The sequence below is a fragment of the Sebastes umbrosus genome, chromosome 10 (genome assembly GCF_015220745.1).
Source record: "Sebastes umbrosus isolate fSebUmb1 chromosome 10, fSebUmb1.pri, whole genome shotgun sequence".
Taxonomy (NCBI): Eukaryota; Metazoa; Chordata; class Actinopteri; order Perciformes; family Sebastidae; genus Sebastes; species Sebastes umbrosus.
Genome location: NC_051278.1, coordinates 23,462,610 through 23,478,706, shown reverse-complemented (window position 1 = coordinate 23,478,706; position 16,097 = coordinate 23,462,610). Strand labels below are relative to the sequence as shown.

The window sequence follows — 16,097 nt, the reverse complement described above, 5'->3', positions numbered from 1 at the left end:
AACATGCATTTCTTTTCCTTCCCCCCAGGCCACAGACAGAGAAAACGACCCGATCACGTACCGCATTTTGAGTGGGGATTCCCAGAAGGTCTTCAACCTCTCTGAAACGTAAGTCCAGATAATTATTTATTTATTTTCAAGTACAGACGAGGCCCTTATTCCCTCCAAGGCTTACATTTACGGAAAGATGGTTGTGTGTATATATATATATATATATATATATATATATATATGAATGGATGGAAAGGCTAGTAAATTATTGATCGACAGAACTTTTTTTATCATAAGTTCCTTTGATAACATGATTTTAAAATGAGAATAGCAAATACGAGTTTGCATGTTCGTCTTGTGTCTGCGGGGGTTTCCTCCAGGGTCTCTGGTCAAAGTTCAACAACATGTAGGTGACTGTAGGTGAACTGGAGACTGTAAATAGTTTGTTGGTGTGAATGTGTTTGCCTATATACTATATGGTGTACCCCACCTCTCTCCCACTGCATATTGAAAAGGATAGTTGTATGGAAAATGGATGGATGGTAACAAGCCCCTGGAAAACTAGAGTTTTATATTATTATTATTTTATAGTTCTGAAGGCTACTCTTCAAACTCTGACATCAGTTTGAGAGTTGATTGAGGTTTCTTTTAGATACAAGACAAAGCTGTCGTGTACAATGGCTTGTTTATCGGTGGCTGGCTTTTGTGTTCCATGCTCTCAAGTGAAAAGGCTGGACAAACAGACACGGTGTTCTTTCCTTCACTGTGGCGGCCGTGGAAGAGGCCCTTCAAACAGACTAGGCAGGGTCTGACTATAATCATTAGATTCCCTCTGATGATACAGACTGCCAGAGCGAGTGATGGTGGTGGGGAAGACGGAATGAGAGGAGAAAGGATTGTGATGGTAGGGACTAGATGCTGACGTACCTATTATTGGTTTTGGCTGATGCATTAGCCAATATATGACTTTGTTTTATTAATACTGGCGCTGGCTGCTGGCACTGTCAAGAATCCCAAAGAACCAAGTTGAAAAGAAAATCACAAGTTTCCGTCAAAAGGATTTACAATCTGTATCGCTTTAACAGGAAGGAAAAGGGAAGAAACCTCCTCTGTGATAAAGTTGTAACACACTGAATGCGATGACTGATTCGATGAGTGACCGGTATACCGTTGCTAAAATGTCCTGCCTGACATTAAAACCTTTCAGCCTCCCCAGGAGAAACATGTGCTGTTGTTGGGCCTTTGATCCCGTCCGCATGTTGTGTGAAGGACAGGTGGTGGTCGATCTCAGTGCCCAGGTACTTAAAGATATCAACCTGTTCCACCACCTGCCCCTCCAGTCTGAGTGGTCCAGAGAGAGAGAGAGAGAGAGTGTGGGGAGTAATAATAATATAGGAGCCAATATGCATCAATCTCTTTTATTAATGCATTGATTAACTGTTATATTTACGACATACATAAATGGATCTTAGATTAGAGGTCTATTGTTGAGTGATTGGTTACACTTTGCAAGGCACTAATATATTGCTCAGTAGTATGACGAGGTGAACAGGAGAAGTTTCTTTCATATGTCATCCGAAAGTTCAGTTCACACAGATTAAAATGAACTAGTTCACGTTCATAGTTCACAATTTTGAAAAGGTCACAGTCACAAAAATTGAACTAGTTCACTTTAATGTCTTCCGTTTTTTTTTCTTTTAAAGTGGTCAGATGCTGTGGTGTTTAATTAGTCTTTCAGACTTATTTTCAGCATCTGGTTCCCCACCACCAGGCTCAGGGACAGCTTCATACCACAGGATATACAAGACTCTTGAACTATTGAGCTCCTGAGCTCATCAGGCAGCTGCGGCTCAGAGGTAGAGCGGATCGATCCTTAAGTCCGCATGTGTCCTTGAGCAAGATACTTAACCCCAAATTGCTCCCGCTGTGCCATCGGTGTGTGAATGAGTATTTAGAGCAGATCCTGATGTGAAGGTTGGCACCTTGTATGGCAGCCTCTGCCATCAGTGTATGAATATGTGTGTGTGAATGGATGAATGCTGACATGTAGTGTAAAGCGCTTTGAGTGGCCGGAAGACTAGAAAGGCGCTATATAAATGCAAGTCCATTTACCATTTACCATCACTACACCATTATACTGTCACTTTATCTCTATATACTTTACGTACTGTTTTACAAACTGTTTACATCTCTGTAGGCTATATATTTATTTGTATGTGTGTGTATATATACATATATTAATTACACAGCGTTGTTGAATACTCAATACTGATTGGTTAATCACGGCGTTCTGCGATTCTATGGGCGCAGTTCTGATGTCGGACTCTGGAGGACCGTTTTTGTGTCAAAATATTGATTTCTTTAGTAAGTAGCCGTGTAATAAGCGGTTATAATGTACAGCTAGCGGGTCATTGTTGTGAAAGAAACCCCTTCAGGGCGATGAGAGACCCCTCTACTCGCATCGAGCTGCAGCATCGCCCTGTCAGGGTTTCTTTCACAACAATGACCGGCTCGCTGTGCATTATCCCTTACATATATATTATTATCATGACCTCTCATATGCATATACATTACTATATTCTTGTCTAAATTCAGAATACTGTCTACCAAAAATGTATATTACTTTATTTCATTATTTATTTATGTTTACATTTTGGCCCTATATTTGAATTTGCACTACTTTATGTCTTAAATTCTCAGGTTGCTTTTACTTGTGTGATTTTATTTTTTTTTAGATAGGCTTACATATATAAGGAGCATTGTTGATGGGAGCCTGAGATTCAGGAGCCAACGACTGCTATGTTGTAATTGTTATGCAAATGAGAATAAATAACAAAACCGCCACGTGCACAAATGTGGTCCTGTGAGCACGGGGCTGTAACGAGCGCTCGCTCAACACACGCTCGCTTGTCAAGTTGACTTTTGAGACTTTGGAGGCAGAGATGGAAAAGACAGTAGCTGATGTCTGTTTACGCTCCTTTGATAGCACTGCCATGCCAGCCTCCCGAGAGTTAACGAGGCTCTTGTTCATGCTCATTAGTCGCAAACGGACATATTCCACTCACCGAAATAACATGAGCACGTTCAATGAATTGCGCTCTTTTAGCACGTTCACGCACAACGCTGCCGAATAGCATTAACGTGCATGTAAGCCGAAAGAAAAGAATGAGACACGTGAATTTCTACCAAGCCGGGGCGATTAGGTCAGAGCTAGCTGAAGCTGATAGGCAGAGCAGAACTCAGAAGTACTCTGTGGAAATAATCACAGAGGATCAAACTTTATTTGATAGCTGGTTCTATTCAGGTCTTCCTTCCTCTTTCTCTCCAGCTGAGTACCCTTCTCAGCCTTTCTGCTGTCTGAGAAAAGACGGGGCATAAAACACCAAATATTTCTGGAGAGGAATTGGACCTCAAATACCTTACCTTACCTTACCTTACCTTACCTTACCTTACCTTACCTTACCTTACCTTACCTTACCTTACCTTACCTTACCTTACCTCTCATAATCAACATCAGCATTTGAAAAAACCCACCTCACTCTACCACTCCTCGGGAGCAAGAAAAAGGCATAAAATATTAAAGTGGTCAGTGCTTTTTACCCTTAAATAACCAAGCAAATATGGAGGGAAGCGACGTGGGGAGACTGAAAATGCAGGACGCTGCCAGACACGTTTCTCACTAATTGATTAAAGCCTCTTTTGTCTGCATCCTCAGTCTCCCAGCTATGCAAGGACAAGCTGTGTTGCAGCAGTGGATCCCTGCCTTTTGTTTACTCTAAATCTGCTCCAGTGTTAAAATTGTTTGTTTTATGGGGGCATGTTTACTTTATGCTTTCACAATGGTAACGGTAAGTAGAAACACAGTGACACAATCAAATAATGGGACTGCGATCCTTGCTGTTGTAATCTCTTAAACCAGGCATGACAGAAATCTTGTTGAAATAGATACATCTCCTTAAGTACGTTCTCCGTATGGCAGAAATATTACAATCCCCTTCACAAGCTCTCAGCAACCGAGCAATATAATAACTTCAAGCAGGTGCTGATTTAGCACATGATGAATCAAAGAATGATTAGCCGGTACGCTTGATGAGTGTGCAGTATACAGAGCCCTATACGTCACGCTCTCATTTTTCAACCCTTCAGAACCCCAATATGAATCAGTGAAGAGATTTTCGCATTGCTGCATGTTGGGATTCAGGCGACATATGGGGCTGGCTCAGTCCAGCTATTATGAATAATGAGCTCTCAAGTCTATAACTTCTTATAAATGGGGCAGGTTGTCCCGAGGGAAAAAGGAAAGGAATGCTTCAGATTCACTCACCATTATGGTGGTGAGCAGGGCGCACTCTTGAGTCCATGTCTGTCTGTCAGCCACCAGGCGCTATAAAGAGAGCATTCAGAGCATTCACAGTTCACACATCATAAACAAGTATTTCTAATGAAGTCCCAGGTCTGATGATCACTCCAAGATGTGTCACATATTCTGTACATAGTGCTTGCAGTAGATCCATGAAATATTCAAGTACTGGAAAAAGTACCTCCTGATGACCCACTAAATATACATGTCAGCCGCACCAATATACGAGCTGGATGTAGCTTTTCGCAGATATATTGGTATTGGCGTATGTGTCGGCTGATGAATACGAAATGTCAATACAGAAATGTCAAAGATGTGTTTGAAGTAATTTAGAAACACCGTCTCAGTTTTAGAGTTTGTCCACCAGAGAGGACTGAATAGTTAATTTCAACTATAAAATGTTCAATTCAATACATACTGTGTGGTCAGAATTCTTAATAATACCAATTTACAGTAAGGGATCCTTTTAAAAATGAATAGCAGCCTATATGTCACTCTATATGAATATTAATACAATACAATTTGAACTTTATTTATGCAGTTTTTAATCCTATATGAAGTCTAAAGGTTCTCTATGCAATATTCAGAGCATTTTGAAAGCCATGTGGAGGCAATGCAAATGCTCCCAATCTCGCATTTTGCACCTTTAACATTGCAGTACAATTGTAAATAGAGCTAGATGGATAAATCCCTCATGTCAATTTTAGCTTATTGCAGATATAGGTATAAGCGTATATGTTAGACATTAAGTAAGTTTCTTGGTCACAATTATTTAAATAAATAAATCTAAGGGATCTGTATCCAGATTGTTTCTTTATGTGATGTGTTTATGTTTAAAAAATTGCTATCGGCAAATATATTGAATTGTTTTTTTTACACTTCGAAATATCAATTTTAGTATCGGCCTCAAAAATCCAGTATCGGTCGGGTTATAATCAACAGATCTTGCTCCTGTTCTTTTTTGTTGATGACAGCATCCACATTTGGTGCCAAAGCTTTTTTGTAGCATCTCAAAGTCACAAAAACCAAACCTAGAGGCCCCGCCAACTTTGATACGTGAACTTTTTTCAGTGCCAGTGCAAGTATCCAATTGGCAGCCGATTGTCTTGCTTCACAGTGAAATTGAAACTGAAACCGAAAAAGAGTTCATAAGAAGGTACACTTCTGAACAAAACACTAACAGAGTCAGTTCTAATTAAATTGACTCAACACAAGAATTTTAAATGATACAATTCCTCCTGGCTCTGTTTTCAGGCTTTGAAAAAATGTAGCCCGTGACGGGAGACTCTGGCTGAAACAGGTCATTTCAGAGAGAGGACGTTCCTATTACTGCTCCTGGTTGAACTATTGGCAACATTTTCTCTTCATCTCTGAAACGCTTCGCCGATATTGTAGCTCGCCAGAGCCTCGAGTCACAGTTTGGCATCTCAAAGGGCTTTACAGGCCCACAAGTTTGCAAAGATACAAGGACTGTAGTTCTCATAGAATTGCCGCGATATAACGGCATCGGGATCGCAATGATAATCAATGATGATATTTGACTAGTACTCCTACAGGTTACTGTGTGCAGGATGATGTTTGAAATGAATGAATAGTACTCATACTGGTTACTGTATGAAGCACGTGCACATCGTCCCCGTCCCCCAGCTTTAAGTAGGGCTGTGTGTTGGCAAGAACCTGGCGATACGATCATGATACAGGGGTTACGACTCGATGTATTGTGATATATTACGATACTGTAAGCAAGGCGATATATTGCGATATTTCAAATCTAATTTTAGGAAAACTGTCATAGTATGAAGAGCACACTACCATATGTTTAAAAAATGTGTAAAAAAAAGTTATCTTCTTTTAAAGCAATCAGAACAGTGGGATCTGCATCTGCATTTATCACAGTCCTTGTAACATCCAACGTCATTGCACTACTTTAAGAGGGCAAATACACTGAGAGGGCGCATCTCTTTGGAAATAAAATAAAGTATTGAGTGGGTTAATGTTTGCATGTGAACTATTAATTAAATATCAATATAGTTTTGTTGAGAATCGATACAGTATCACGACATATAATATCGCAATATTCTATATTTTCTATATTTTCTTACACCCCTAATCTTAAGTGATTGTTAACGTATCAAAGTTATCTGAGGTAAATCATCCACGCCACCCGGCACTATCGTCCTGTACATCAAGTCCAATTTACCATTCAGAGACATGATCTGAGCAGAATGAAAGACTGACTTAGTGTGACTCGGATGGATGGCCCCTAACCTGCACCATTGTCGCTCTAGACGATGCTGTTAACAGCACCCTGTCAGTCTGACAACATCTTTTCATTTGCGTTGGCTGGGGAGAAGAGGCAGGACGCTATCGCACATGATCAGTGAACCTCTCAGACCCAGTCGCTCAAGTGTAGTTCAGCGCTCCAGCTGTAGTAAGAAACAAACTCCCCAGGCTGGCTAAGTGGCATTAATCATTCTAATCTTTGTCATCAGCAACATCAAGATCATCATCATTATCACCGTAATTATGACAATTATCACTGTATATCTTCATTATCATATTCGCATCAAAGCTTCCTGTACCTTTAGTTTCACTGAGCTTCACTGAGTGGCCTATTTTCTACTGTCGTGCTTCTGTATAAATAAACATGAGCACAGCGGCCCGGTGAAGGATGGCGTGCTGCATTTTTATGGTGTTTTTAGAAAGCTGTGTTTGCCCTCTTGAACCGCCGATCATCAGGCGTATTGGATTGAAAGCAATGTGTTCACCATAACTTGGGGCTAGTGCTTTGAAAAGTAGACGATGTTAATCGAGGTTTCTGTAATTTGCCTGTCAGATGTTTAAGATGGGGCTCTATAGTTTGACGGTTATGGGCCGGAGAGGCAGGGAAGAAGCGGCGGTCAGGTTCTGCTTGGCCCGTTTGGCCAAAGGAGCTTTAAATTAGAAATGTGAAGGAGCAAAGGGACAGCAGGGGAATTGCAGCGGGCATTAATCTGGCAGCGCGTTTAGATGCATTCGTCTTTCCTTTCCGTTTGCAGTTCTGGCACAGCCTCTCCCGAGTGTGATACTGAAATTGTTTTGTGCATGCTGCGTGTGTTTGTATGCACTCGTGCTCACATGCCTCGTGCGCCTGTGTGTGCAAACGAAGATAATTCAGCGTTCTGCTTGGGAATGCATCCACACTTTGTGTGTTGCCATGTCAGAGTGCCAAATTATACCTTGTGAACGAGCAGGAGGGCCGCTGTGTCTGTTGCAGTCATTGGAAAGGAAGCATGAATCTTTCTGTCTGTAGTCCATGTGCTTTGGGAGCAAGAGGCGGGCTACAGAGAGGGAAAGACAGAGTGGGAGCATTTAAAAGCCCACCTGCTCTAAGCTAAAACTCATCCTCTTCTATCAGCAAGCGTGTTTTATAAATCTGTCTAATCTGGAAGTAAATAAACTCTGAAGTGCGGCTCTCTCCATCACCCTCTGTTGCATCAGCGATAAAGTATTCAAAACTTTAGTACAAATCCTTTTATATGAATACTCGTGCTGTCGAAGTTAATGCAAGAATAACACGTTAACGCATTAACGCAACTTCCGGGCTAAAACCTAAGGAATCCATTGGTACCAACCATGTCATACTAGCTTGTCGTGAAGGAGGCTTTATAACGCTACCAAATTTTGCTTAATTTTGGTGAGGAAAAACTGGCATGGACATTTTCTTGACCTCTGACCTCCAGATATGTGAATGAAAATGGGTTCCCACGAATCTCCCCTTTACAGACATGCCCACTTTATGATAATCACATGCAGTTTGGGGTAAGTCATAGTCAAGTCAGCATACTGACACACTGTGACAGCTGTTGTTGCCTGTTGGGCTTGAGTTTGCCGAGTTATGATTTGGGCATACTTTGTAATGCTAAATGCAGTACCTGTGAGGGTTTCTGGACAATATTTGTCATTGTTTTGTGTTGATAAGAGTGTTAAATACTTGAAAAATCTCCCTTTAAAGGTACATTTTGAACAGATACAAAAATGACAATCGTGAATAATCGCGATTAAATATTTTAATCAATTGACAGCCGTATTGAATTCTTTTCATATGACACAAACAACAAATGCGGGAACATGACTAAATCCCTATATTGTGTTGCTTTTTTGGAAGTTGTTGGCTTAATGTCTCAAGTTGTTATTGTGTATTAGTAATACAAGTATCTTCTCTGACCCCTCTCTACAGGATTGGCCTTCTGCTTCTGGGAGAGCCTCTGGACAGAGAGACCATGGACCAGTACCGTCTGATTGTCACAGCCTCCGACGGCAACCCTGGAGGGGTGAGGCACACAACCCTCTTTATTACACTATTGGTCTGATTCTTTTGGGGTCTGTGATCCTCAAACATTTTGAACACCTTCAGCTAAAATAAGATCTTCTCATACAAGCTTATTAGCTCGGAAATTTGGCTCGCTGAACCAATGTGCTTCATTAGCCTGGAAAATCTAACGGCGCGTTTGAACTCACAGACTTTAAAGCCGGAGTCGGGAACATTGAGCAAAGATGATGAAAAGTTATAACCATGTAACTGTCACTATATCCTGACAGTAGTGCATGAGACAGATGATCTATGAAAAAAATTCATGTTCCTCTGCATTTTCATAGAGCTCCTAATGGCGTTTGCGAGATACCACCTCGTTCGAACAAAAACAACCAATCAGAACCGAGCAGTCTCCGGGCAGCTGTCAATCGCTGCTTGCGAATCGCACAAACTCCGATCTAACTGTCAAACTAGGCAGCCGTGAACAAAATATGAATCAACATTTTGTTACTGTAATGCCTATTTCTCACCTCCAATGTTTTCAGAAACATATGTTAGTATACTGTTCAGCTGTAAAATGAGAAAGCTTGTGACCCGGCCGCCATGTTGAAAACAGTCAAGGCAAAAGCAAGCACCGCTCACTGGCCGGAGCAGACTTTCTCATTTTACAACTAAAGAATATGATCAGCGCTGCCTAGTTTGACAGTTTGATCGGAGGTCACGAGCTTTGTTAGCAGTGAATAGGCTCTTTGGAGGCGAGCCAGGCCTGCGCAGAATCGATCGCTGGCGATCGCCGCGCAATACATGCCGGTTAGATTTGTGTTCAACTTGATCCCAACTTGCTCTGACGTCATGCACACGTGGGCAACGATAACCTCACGAGATCAAGCCAGCCGCAGTCGCCGGCCACCAACTGCAAGACCCAGGGCATGATGGGAAATGCCTGGCTGTCGACCGATCAAAGAGCTGATGGCTCTTAGTTTTGACAACAAACACCAAGTGTTGTGGAAAGTCCTAACTTACTGTAGAATTGTAATATTTATTGCTAGATTGTAGGATATTAGTCTCATGTTGTGCAATGAAGCTTTCATCTGTTAGCAAACATATCTTGTGTGGTTGATCATAATAATAATAATAATAATAATAATAATAACAATAAAAAATGAAGGTTATTCATATAGCACTTATCAAAACGAGGGTTTATTACAAAGTGCCTTACAAGGCACATATAAAAATAATAAAGTATAGAATCCAATGCCAGATACACGCACTTTTCCACATATATTTACAAACGAATATACATAAATCCGAACGTGGTCTGAAAACTACAAGTAGCCTACAGATCGGATCTCACAGGATGTAACTTTTCTGCTGCTTCCGCCTGATCTCGTCTACTTTCCAGGCGAGACTCAGTTCATCTCGAACGAGCCTATTGACAGCGGCCATGGAGATTGCTCGGCTCTGATTGGTTGTTTTCCTTCTGCGCTGTTAAGGAGTACGTTTTTCAGATGACCTGTCACATGCACTTCTGTCAGGATATAGTGACAGTTTTATAAAAATAACTTTTTGATCATATTTGCTCAAAATGACCGATTAATACTCTGTGTTTTTGTCACATATTCATAAAATCTATGGTAACACTAGGAGACTGGAGCAACACTTCTTTGTGCCAAACCAATGCAACACCAGAATAATAAGAGCTGCCTACTGATTTAAGTGCATGTGGAAATTAGAATTTTGTGATTTTGTTCGTGGAATTTCTTCACAGATTGATAAAAGCAAAAAGGGCTGCTGTGAACATAATTGTGTAGGGGGTTAAGAGTTATTTTTCCCCACAGCACAGAGGTGTTAATCAAGACTGGCGTTCAGATCTGTCAGTATATTATTAATTTCTCTTTTTTTCAAACTCGAGTGATTCTCACTCACCAAGTTTTCAGCTTTGAAATTACAAAGTATTCGTATTTCTAAGTATTTTATACATCAAGGTTTAAAAGTTTGCCTGCTGTTACATCTGCTGTTAAAACTTTACATCTGACAGAAGTATATTTTGTTGGTGTGTATTTTACCTACAGCTAATTTGAGCCAACAAAGCAGCTCCGCTCCACAGATATCGAACAGTTACACATTGTTTTGAATGGCCAAAGGATCGTAGTTTATTTTAAGATGAACTAACAATCCTTTAGGCAAAGTGGGTGGGCAGAGTTCACTGGAATGGTTCAAGAAGAGCAGGAGCAAGTTCAGTGGATGGATTTAGCTGCAAACTAGTGGAAAGAGGAACTAGTGTTGTATCTTGCTATTGCACACAATGGTTATCCCACATGCAAAGCTAGAGTTGGGCGAGCATCTTTATAGACAGATCGTGAACCCTGTGAATTTTGGAAATTATTTCATCTATCTTTTTTCAATACATTTTGACTTTTTAACAGAGACATTTACTAAGCAGCAGGACTGAGCCCTGCATCACTCGCTATGTGTGAGAGAGTAACAGAGAGGAGGGGAAGAGAAGGAGTGAGGTGGACTATTGTACGCAATGTTTCTGTACATTATTAATAATTCAACGTTATGAAGGAAGCTTTAAACTATACGGTACAGCTCTAGTTCTGTCTTTCCTTTCTTTGCGCCCTTTGGTAGCGTAGACAGCGTGTTTGTCTATGATGGGGCAAATTAAATTTAATATTAATTTAATAACCTACTACTACTAGGCTACCACTAATACTATTAATAATAATTGAATACATTTAGGCTATGGGAAAAAGAGCCAGATATCGTCTTGACTTTGCCAAAGGTATTGGCTATTGGCGATCATTCTGACCATCGTCGACTCTCGAGATCATCGTCTGTCGGCACAACCTTATGCCCCTATGCAAAGCTAATTCTTAAAGGAGGACAGCGATTTGATTTTGCACAACCATAAAATTGGGTGACTCATTAAAAAAAAAAAAGAATGATTAAACTGGAAGCAGCAGAGGCCGAGATATCCAGACTTTTAGTTCTTAATATAGGTTAAGCTCCATAAACACTGGATTCTACATTTCCCATGTGAAATCCCTAATGACATCACTGTGAGTTATTTTCTCAGACTTGAGAAACCTCTTTCAGAGCTATAGAAGAGATTATATATACAGCTTTTCATCAGAGTAGTACAGCCATCACTAATAAATGATCGTTAATTGTAAAATTGGTGGAGTGCACCTTTAGAAAAACACGTGGAAAACGCCAGCCCTAACGCTTTCATCCTTTTATCCAAGTGCTTGGTATGTTGCACTACTGTCGCGCCCGCCGTTACTAAGCAACCAAAACCTGCGTGCTGCGCTGGCGATGATGAAGTGTAAAAGCCTCACTGACTAAACTAAACAAAGTCAAAACAAAGTCAAAACAAAGATACAGTATATCACAGTAACTTTATTGCTTTGATTGTCTGTCAGTTTGGCTGACCTTTCAACCGGATGTTGTGACGTCCTCGGGCGGACAGGATGAAGCAAGTAAAATAGCCCGGGAGACAAATCATAAAGCTCTGGGTAGTCCTGCACTAAATTGATCCACTTCTCTTCCTTATATTTACCGTAGACTGATATTTACGGAAGAAAGAAAAAGATATCTGGCGGCTGTGATTGTTTTTTTCCTCGTCACATGACATGTGGTGTGCGCTGCAGCGTTCCAAAAGTTGAACTGAGAAGTTAATCTAGAGGCGCAGCTGTTGCGCCCTGAAAAATAGGCGCTTGGGAACACTTGCGCGTTGCTACGGCGTCGCTCTCGTGTTTGACCGCGCCTGCCATGCGTCTACATTGACAACAGTGGATTTTGAGGGTGGAAAAAACACTGCATGTGTACGACCTCTCAAAAAGCTGCTGCCCATACAATGTCATTACGAGTAGTTGTGACTTTTACATTCCCAGAGCTGTCTCTGTAACTTAGCCTGAAAACAAGAAACAGCAGACACTATAACTGAAAGTGAATGCAATGCTTGCTGTTCCGTCTCCCACCGAGAACAGATAATCATATAAACCGTCTTAATTTAATTAGACCTCACCTCAGTTGGCTCAGTTTTCACAGCTGTCGCTCTTCCAAGCAGAGGTGAAATGTGGTTTCCTTTTTAAGATGCCGTGTGTGATAGGTAATGAACATTAGCTGATGAGCTGTCACCGGAGTGATGTTGATTGCCCCCCTCTCACCTGCGCACACATAAACACTCTAGAAACTACAGTTCCTTTTCATTCGTTTGGCAGATGACTACGTGTGTCGGTCAAGTGGAAATGTGTAAGAAGCATTATGTGCTGCCGGCGTGTCACAGTAGTTGTGAGTGTCTCAGAACTGTATGAGTGCAAAGGATGACAGTTAGATTAGGGGGAGAGGGGGCAGAGGAGCTGGACAGTGAAAGGGTCAGAGAGAAAAGAGCAGATAAATAAAGACAGTGTAAGATGGGGCTTCACCTCACAGAATGAGGTAACCACAAGCCGGTGCTCTTTGTCCTAAGATTGATGGACAGATAGTACAAGCCGACACCCTTTACCTGTATGGTCTGTGTGTTTCTGTGTGTGCGAAACGTCTCGTCCGCAGAGTAAATTACTGGCTGACACATGTGGGCTTAATGTCACAGTTAGGAAAAAATGCTGTCACAACAGGAAGGAAGTGGAATGACTGAGAAGGGGTAAAGTGTAGCGCGAAGGGTTGAGGTGAGGGACTCAGTCAGCAAGACAGAGTGCTGCGAGGAAGGCTGGAGACAGAGAAACCATCAAAATAAGCACAGGAGGAGGGCACCGAGAGGAGAAAGCGGCAGAGAAAAGGAGGGGACACCAGGGATTCGGATGTGTAATTAGCACAGAACTTTGGTAACCATGGGAACCTGACACAAGGAGCGAGGCAAGCCGTGCTCTTTGGGTATAGAGCTTTTCATTGCCATTCTGTCACTATTAGGGCAACAGCTTTGGTCCGAGATTACTTCCTGTCAGCTACTGCATTAAAGCTACGTCCATTTTCAAAATTCATACTATGAATTCTTATTACTATGAAACAGGGCTGAAGTTTTTAGGTTGAAAAGTTTAAGAATACAAATTTCCAAAGGGTACAAATGGTAGTAAGCATATGCTTAATGTGTTACGATCATGAGAGGGTCCCTGGGAAATTTTCTCCCCAGTCTCAAGTTTGAGAACCCCTGTTCCAGATGAAACTGAGAGAACCCAGATTAATGTTCTGAGTATATGGGAACATTTTCTGTTTCATAACTGAGAACACTACAATATAATAAAGCTCATTTGGATATAAAAAAGAAAAGAAACATTCTGTGGGTCCATAAAATCAGTCTCCCATTCATTGTCTACGGAGCAGCTCCAGACTTTAGACCCTATGACAACACAGGTTTGAGACTTGCTTCTCTGGTTTCTGGCTTTGAGAGAGAGTAGCTCATGTTCACAAATATTGATCGAACTTTCCTAGGCCATGGAAATAACATATTGGAATTCTCAATTTGGTTGGTGTTCCCCTTTAACAAACATTTAAACAGGAAATACAAAGAGGCCCATTTAGAACCCACAAACTTTTGTCATAATTCTAGTTGAATTTTAACTCCTACATCTACTAGTGCATGAGAGAAATTCTGCTAATCTGCGTGACCAATTCAAAATTTGTATTCTCAACATTGCAAGCTGTAATCATAACCACCAAGTAGACTCAGATCCCCAAAGGGATGCTGGATAAAGTTGTTGTTCTTGCCCTCAGAGGAGGGACTACATACAGTAACAGCCTGATCACATCAGTCCCTGAAACATGGCTTCTGGCCAGGGTTCTCACTTGAAAGGCAAAAGCACCACCTCTGGATCTTTCAGACAGTGAGGACAGAAGACAAGACATCACAGAGCTCCATCGAATGTATGTTAAATAAATAATAGCAGCTCATTAATCACACTCCTGGTCGCAGAGGTAGGATTTTGGCTTTGATAAGAGCACCCACGCCAGGATGGAGACGCTAATTGGCTTCGGGTCTTCTGTGAAATTGAAAAGTAAGTAGATTCCATCACCGCACTGACGGTGCGCTGCGTTCTCTTGTATCCTGGTAGTGAAAGAGGCAAAAGTGACATAAAGTGTGATGGTTTTCAGCATGGGTTGCCATGTCAAGTGGTTCATAAAGAGACTGATTATGTACGTCTCAGAACAAAGAGAACGACAATGGTGGAGGAATTCCCAACAGACAGTGAGATGAAGGTGACATTAACTAGGCCGTTTCCTTCGCGACATTGCTGCAGATTGTCTCATCATCCAGGGCAACTTCAAACAGCTGTCTTATGGGAAGTTTTTTTTTTTTTCTTGCATGGGCCAACTCCTCCCACAACCCACCCATCCTTTCTCCCATAAAAGGAGACCATTTATACCGTTGTTGGCATATAGCTTCGTCCCAGTGGACTGGGAGTTTATAGATTATGCATATTCAGCCATTTTTCTATGTTGATTTATAGGAGTCCTATACTGTAGGTGTGTACTGTGTCATTGTTTGAAGGTTAAAGGCAGTACATTGCTTCACATTGGCACTGCAAATGAATGGTGATGCTCGGGGGAATTTGCTTTGCCCAATGAGTTTTGAGATCAAACAAACCCTGAACATAGGGGTGGGTGCTATGGCGTATAAATAATATCTTGATATTTTTAGGCTATATGGGGATATACAATATATATCGGATCTATAACCGATCCATTTTTGAGAATTATTCAATTTTGAGAGAGTGTTTTTATTTTAACTGGAGCAGCTTTTTTAGCCTTTACATTTTTTAGACTTTACTTTTTTCATTTTTACCGTTTACGGCACTGGTTTAGCAGCCCAGGAAACTCAAAGACCAGTTGCATGCATTGTAAATCTTCTCATGTGATGCTACTCAAATCTGTGCATTCCGATAAGCATTGCGACTTGCGTCAGTGAGTGAGATACACACACACACATGGGAGTGGCGAGACAAGAGACAACAGTTGGGAGAAATAAGTGGCGTGCTCTAAAAAAAGAAAACAGAGCTTTTTATCCAGATGGACAAACTCTTACATATTCATTCTTCCAACGGGCAGTTTAAAACCAGTATGTCTCATTATGTTCAGAGTCCGTGGTGATTATTAAAAGCGGTAAGGTTTTTTTTTTAAGTGGATGCTGGTATCTTCAATCAACTTTTCGGACCTCAACACGTATAACCTCGCTTAGGCGCTTCACTTCTTCCGCTCTCTCCAGGCTCTTTTCCTGGTCCCTGCTTCCCTCCAGGTACGAAAACACGCCCCATACGTACATCCATGCTCATACGCCACACACACTCGCCCAGGGGTAATGTGTCTGTGGGAGGGAGCCGCAGAAGAAGCGAAACAACCAAAGCGAATCTAAAAAAAATATTATAATTGATATCTATACTCTATGTTGCTGATATAGTCATTTGCCACATTCCACAAAGAACGAGCCTCAATACATCGACTCTATTCGATACA

General features: G+C 41.3%; 1 protein-coding gene across 10 annotated transcripts in view; it reads left to right on the top strand.

The window, feature by feature from the left end:
• LOC119495340 (protocadherin-15-like) overlaps nt 1-16,097 on the top strand; it is a 306,048-nt gene that overhangs the window by 184,305 nt on the left and 105,646 nt on the right. For all 10 annotated transcript variants that reach the window (XR_005208451.1, XR_005208452.1, XM_037781707.1 and 7 more), the window contains 2 exons: nt 29-108; nt 8,571-8,664. Coding sequence is in view for 8 of the 10 variants with exons in the window: in XM_037781707.1 (XP_037637635.1) it covers nt 29-108; nt 8,571-8,664 (174 nt within the window). In the remaining 2 variants the exon portion in view is untranslated. The remainder of the gene's footprint in view (nt 1-28; nt 109-8,570; nt 8,665-16,097) is intronic.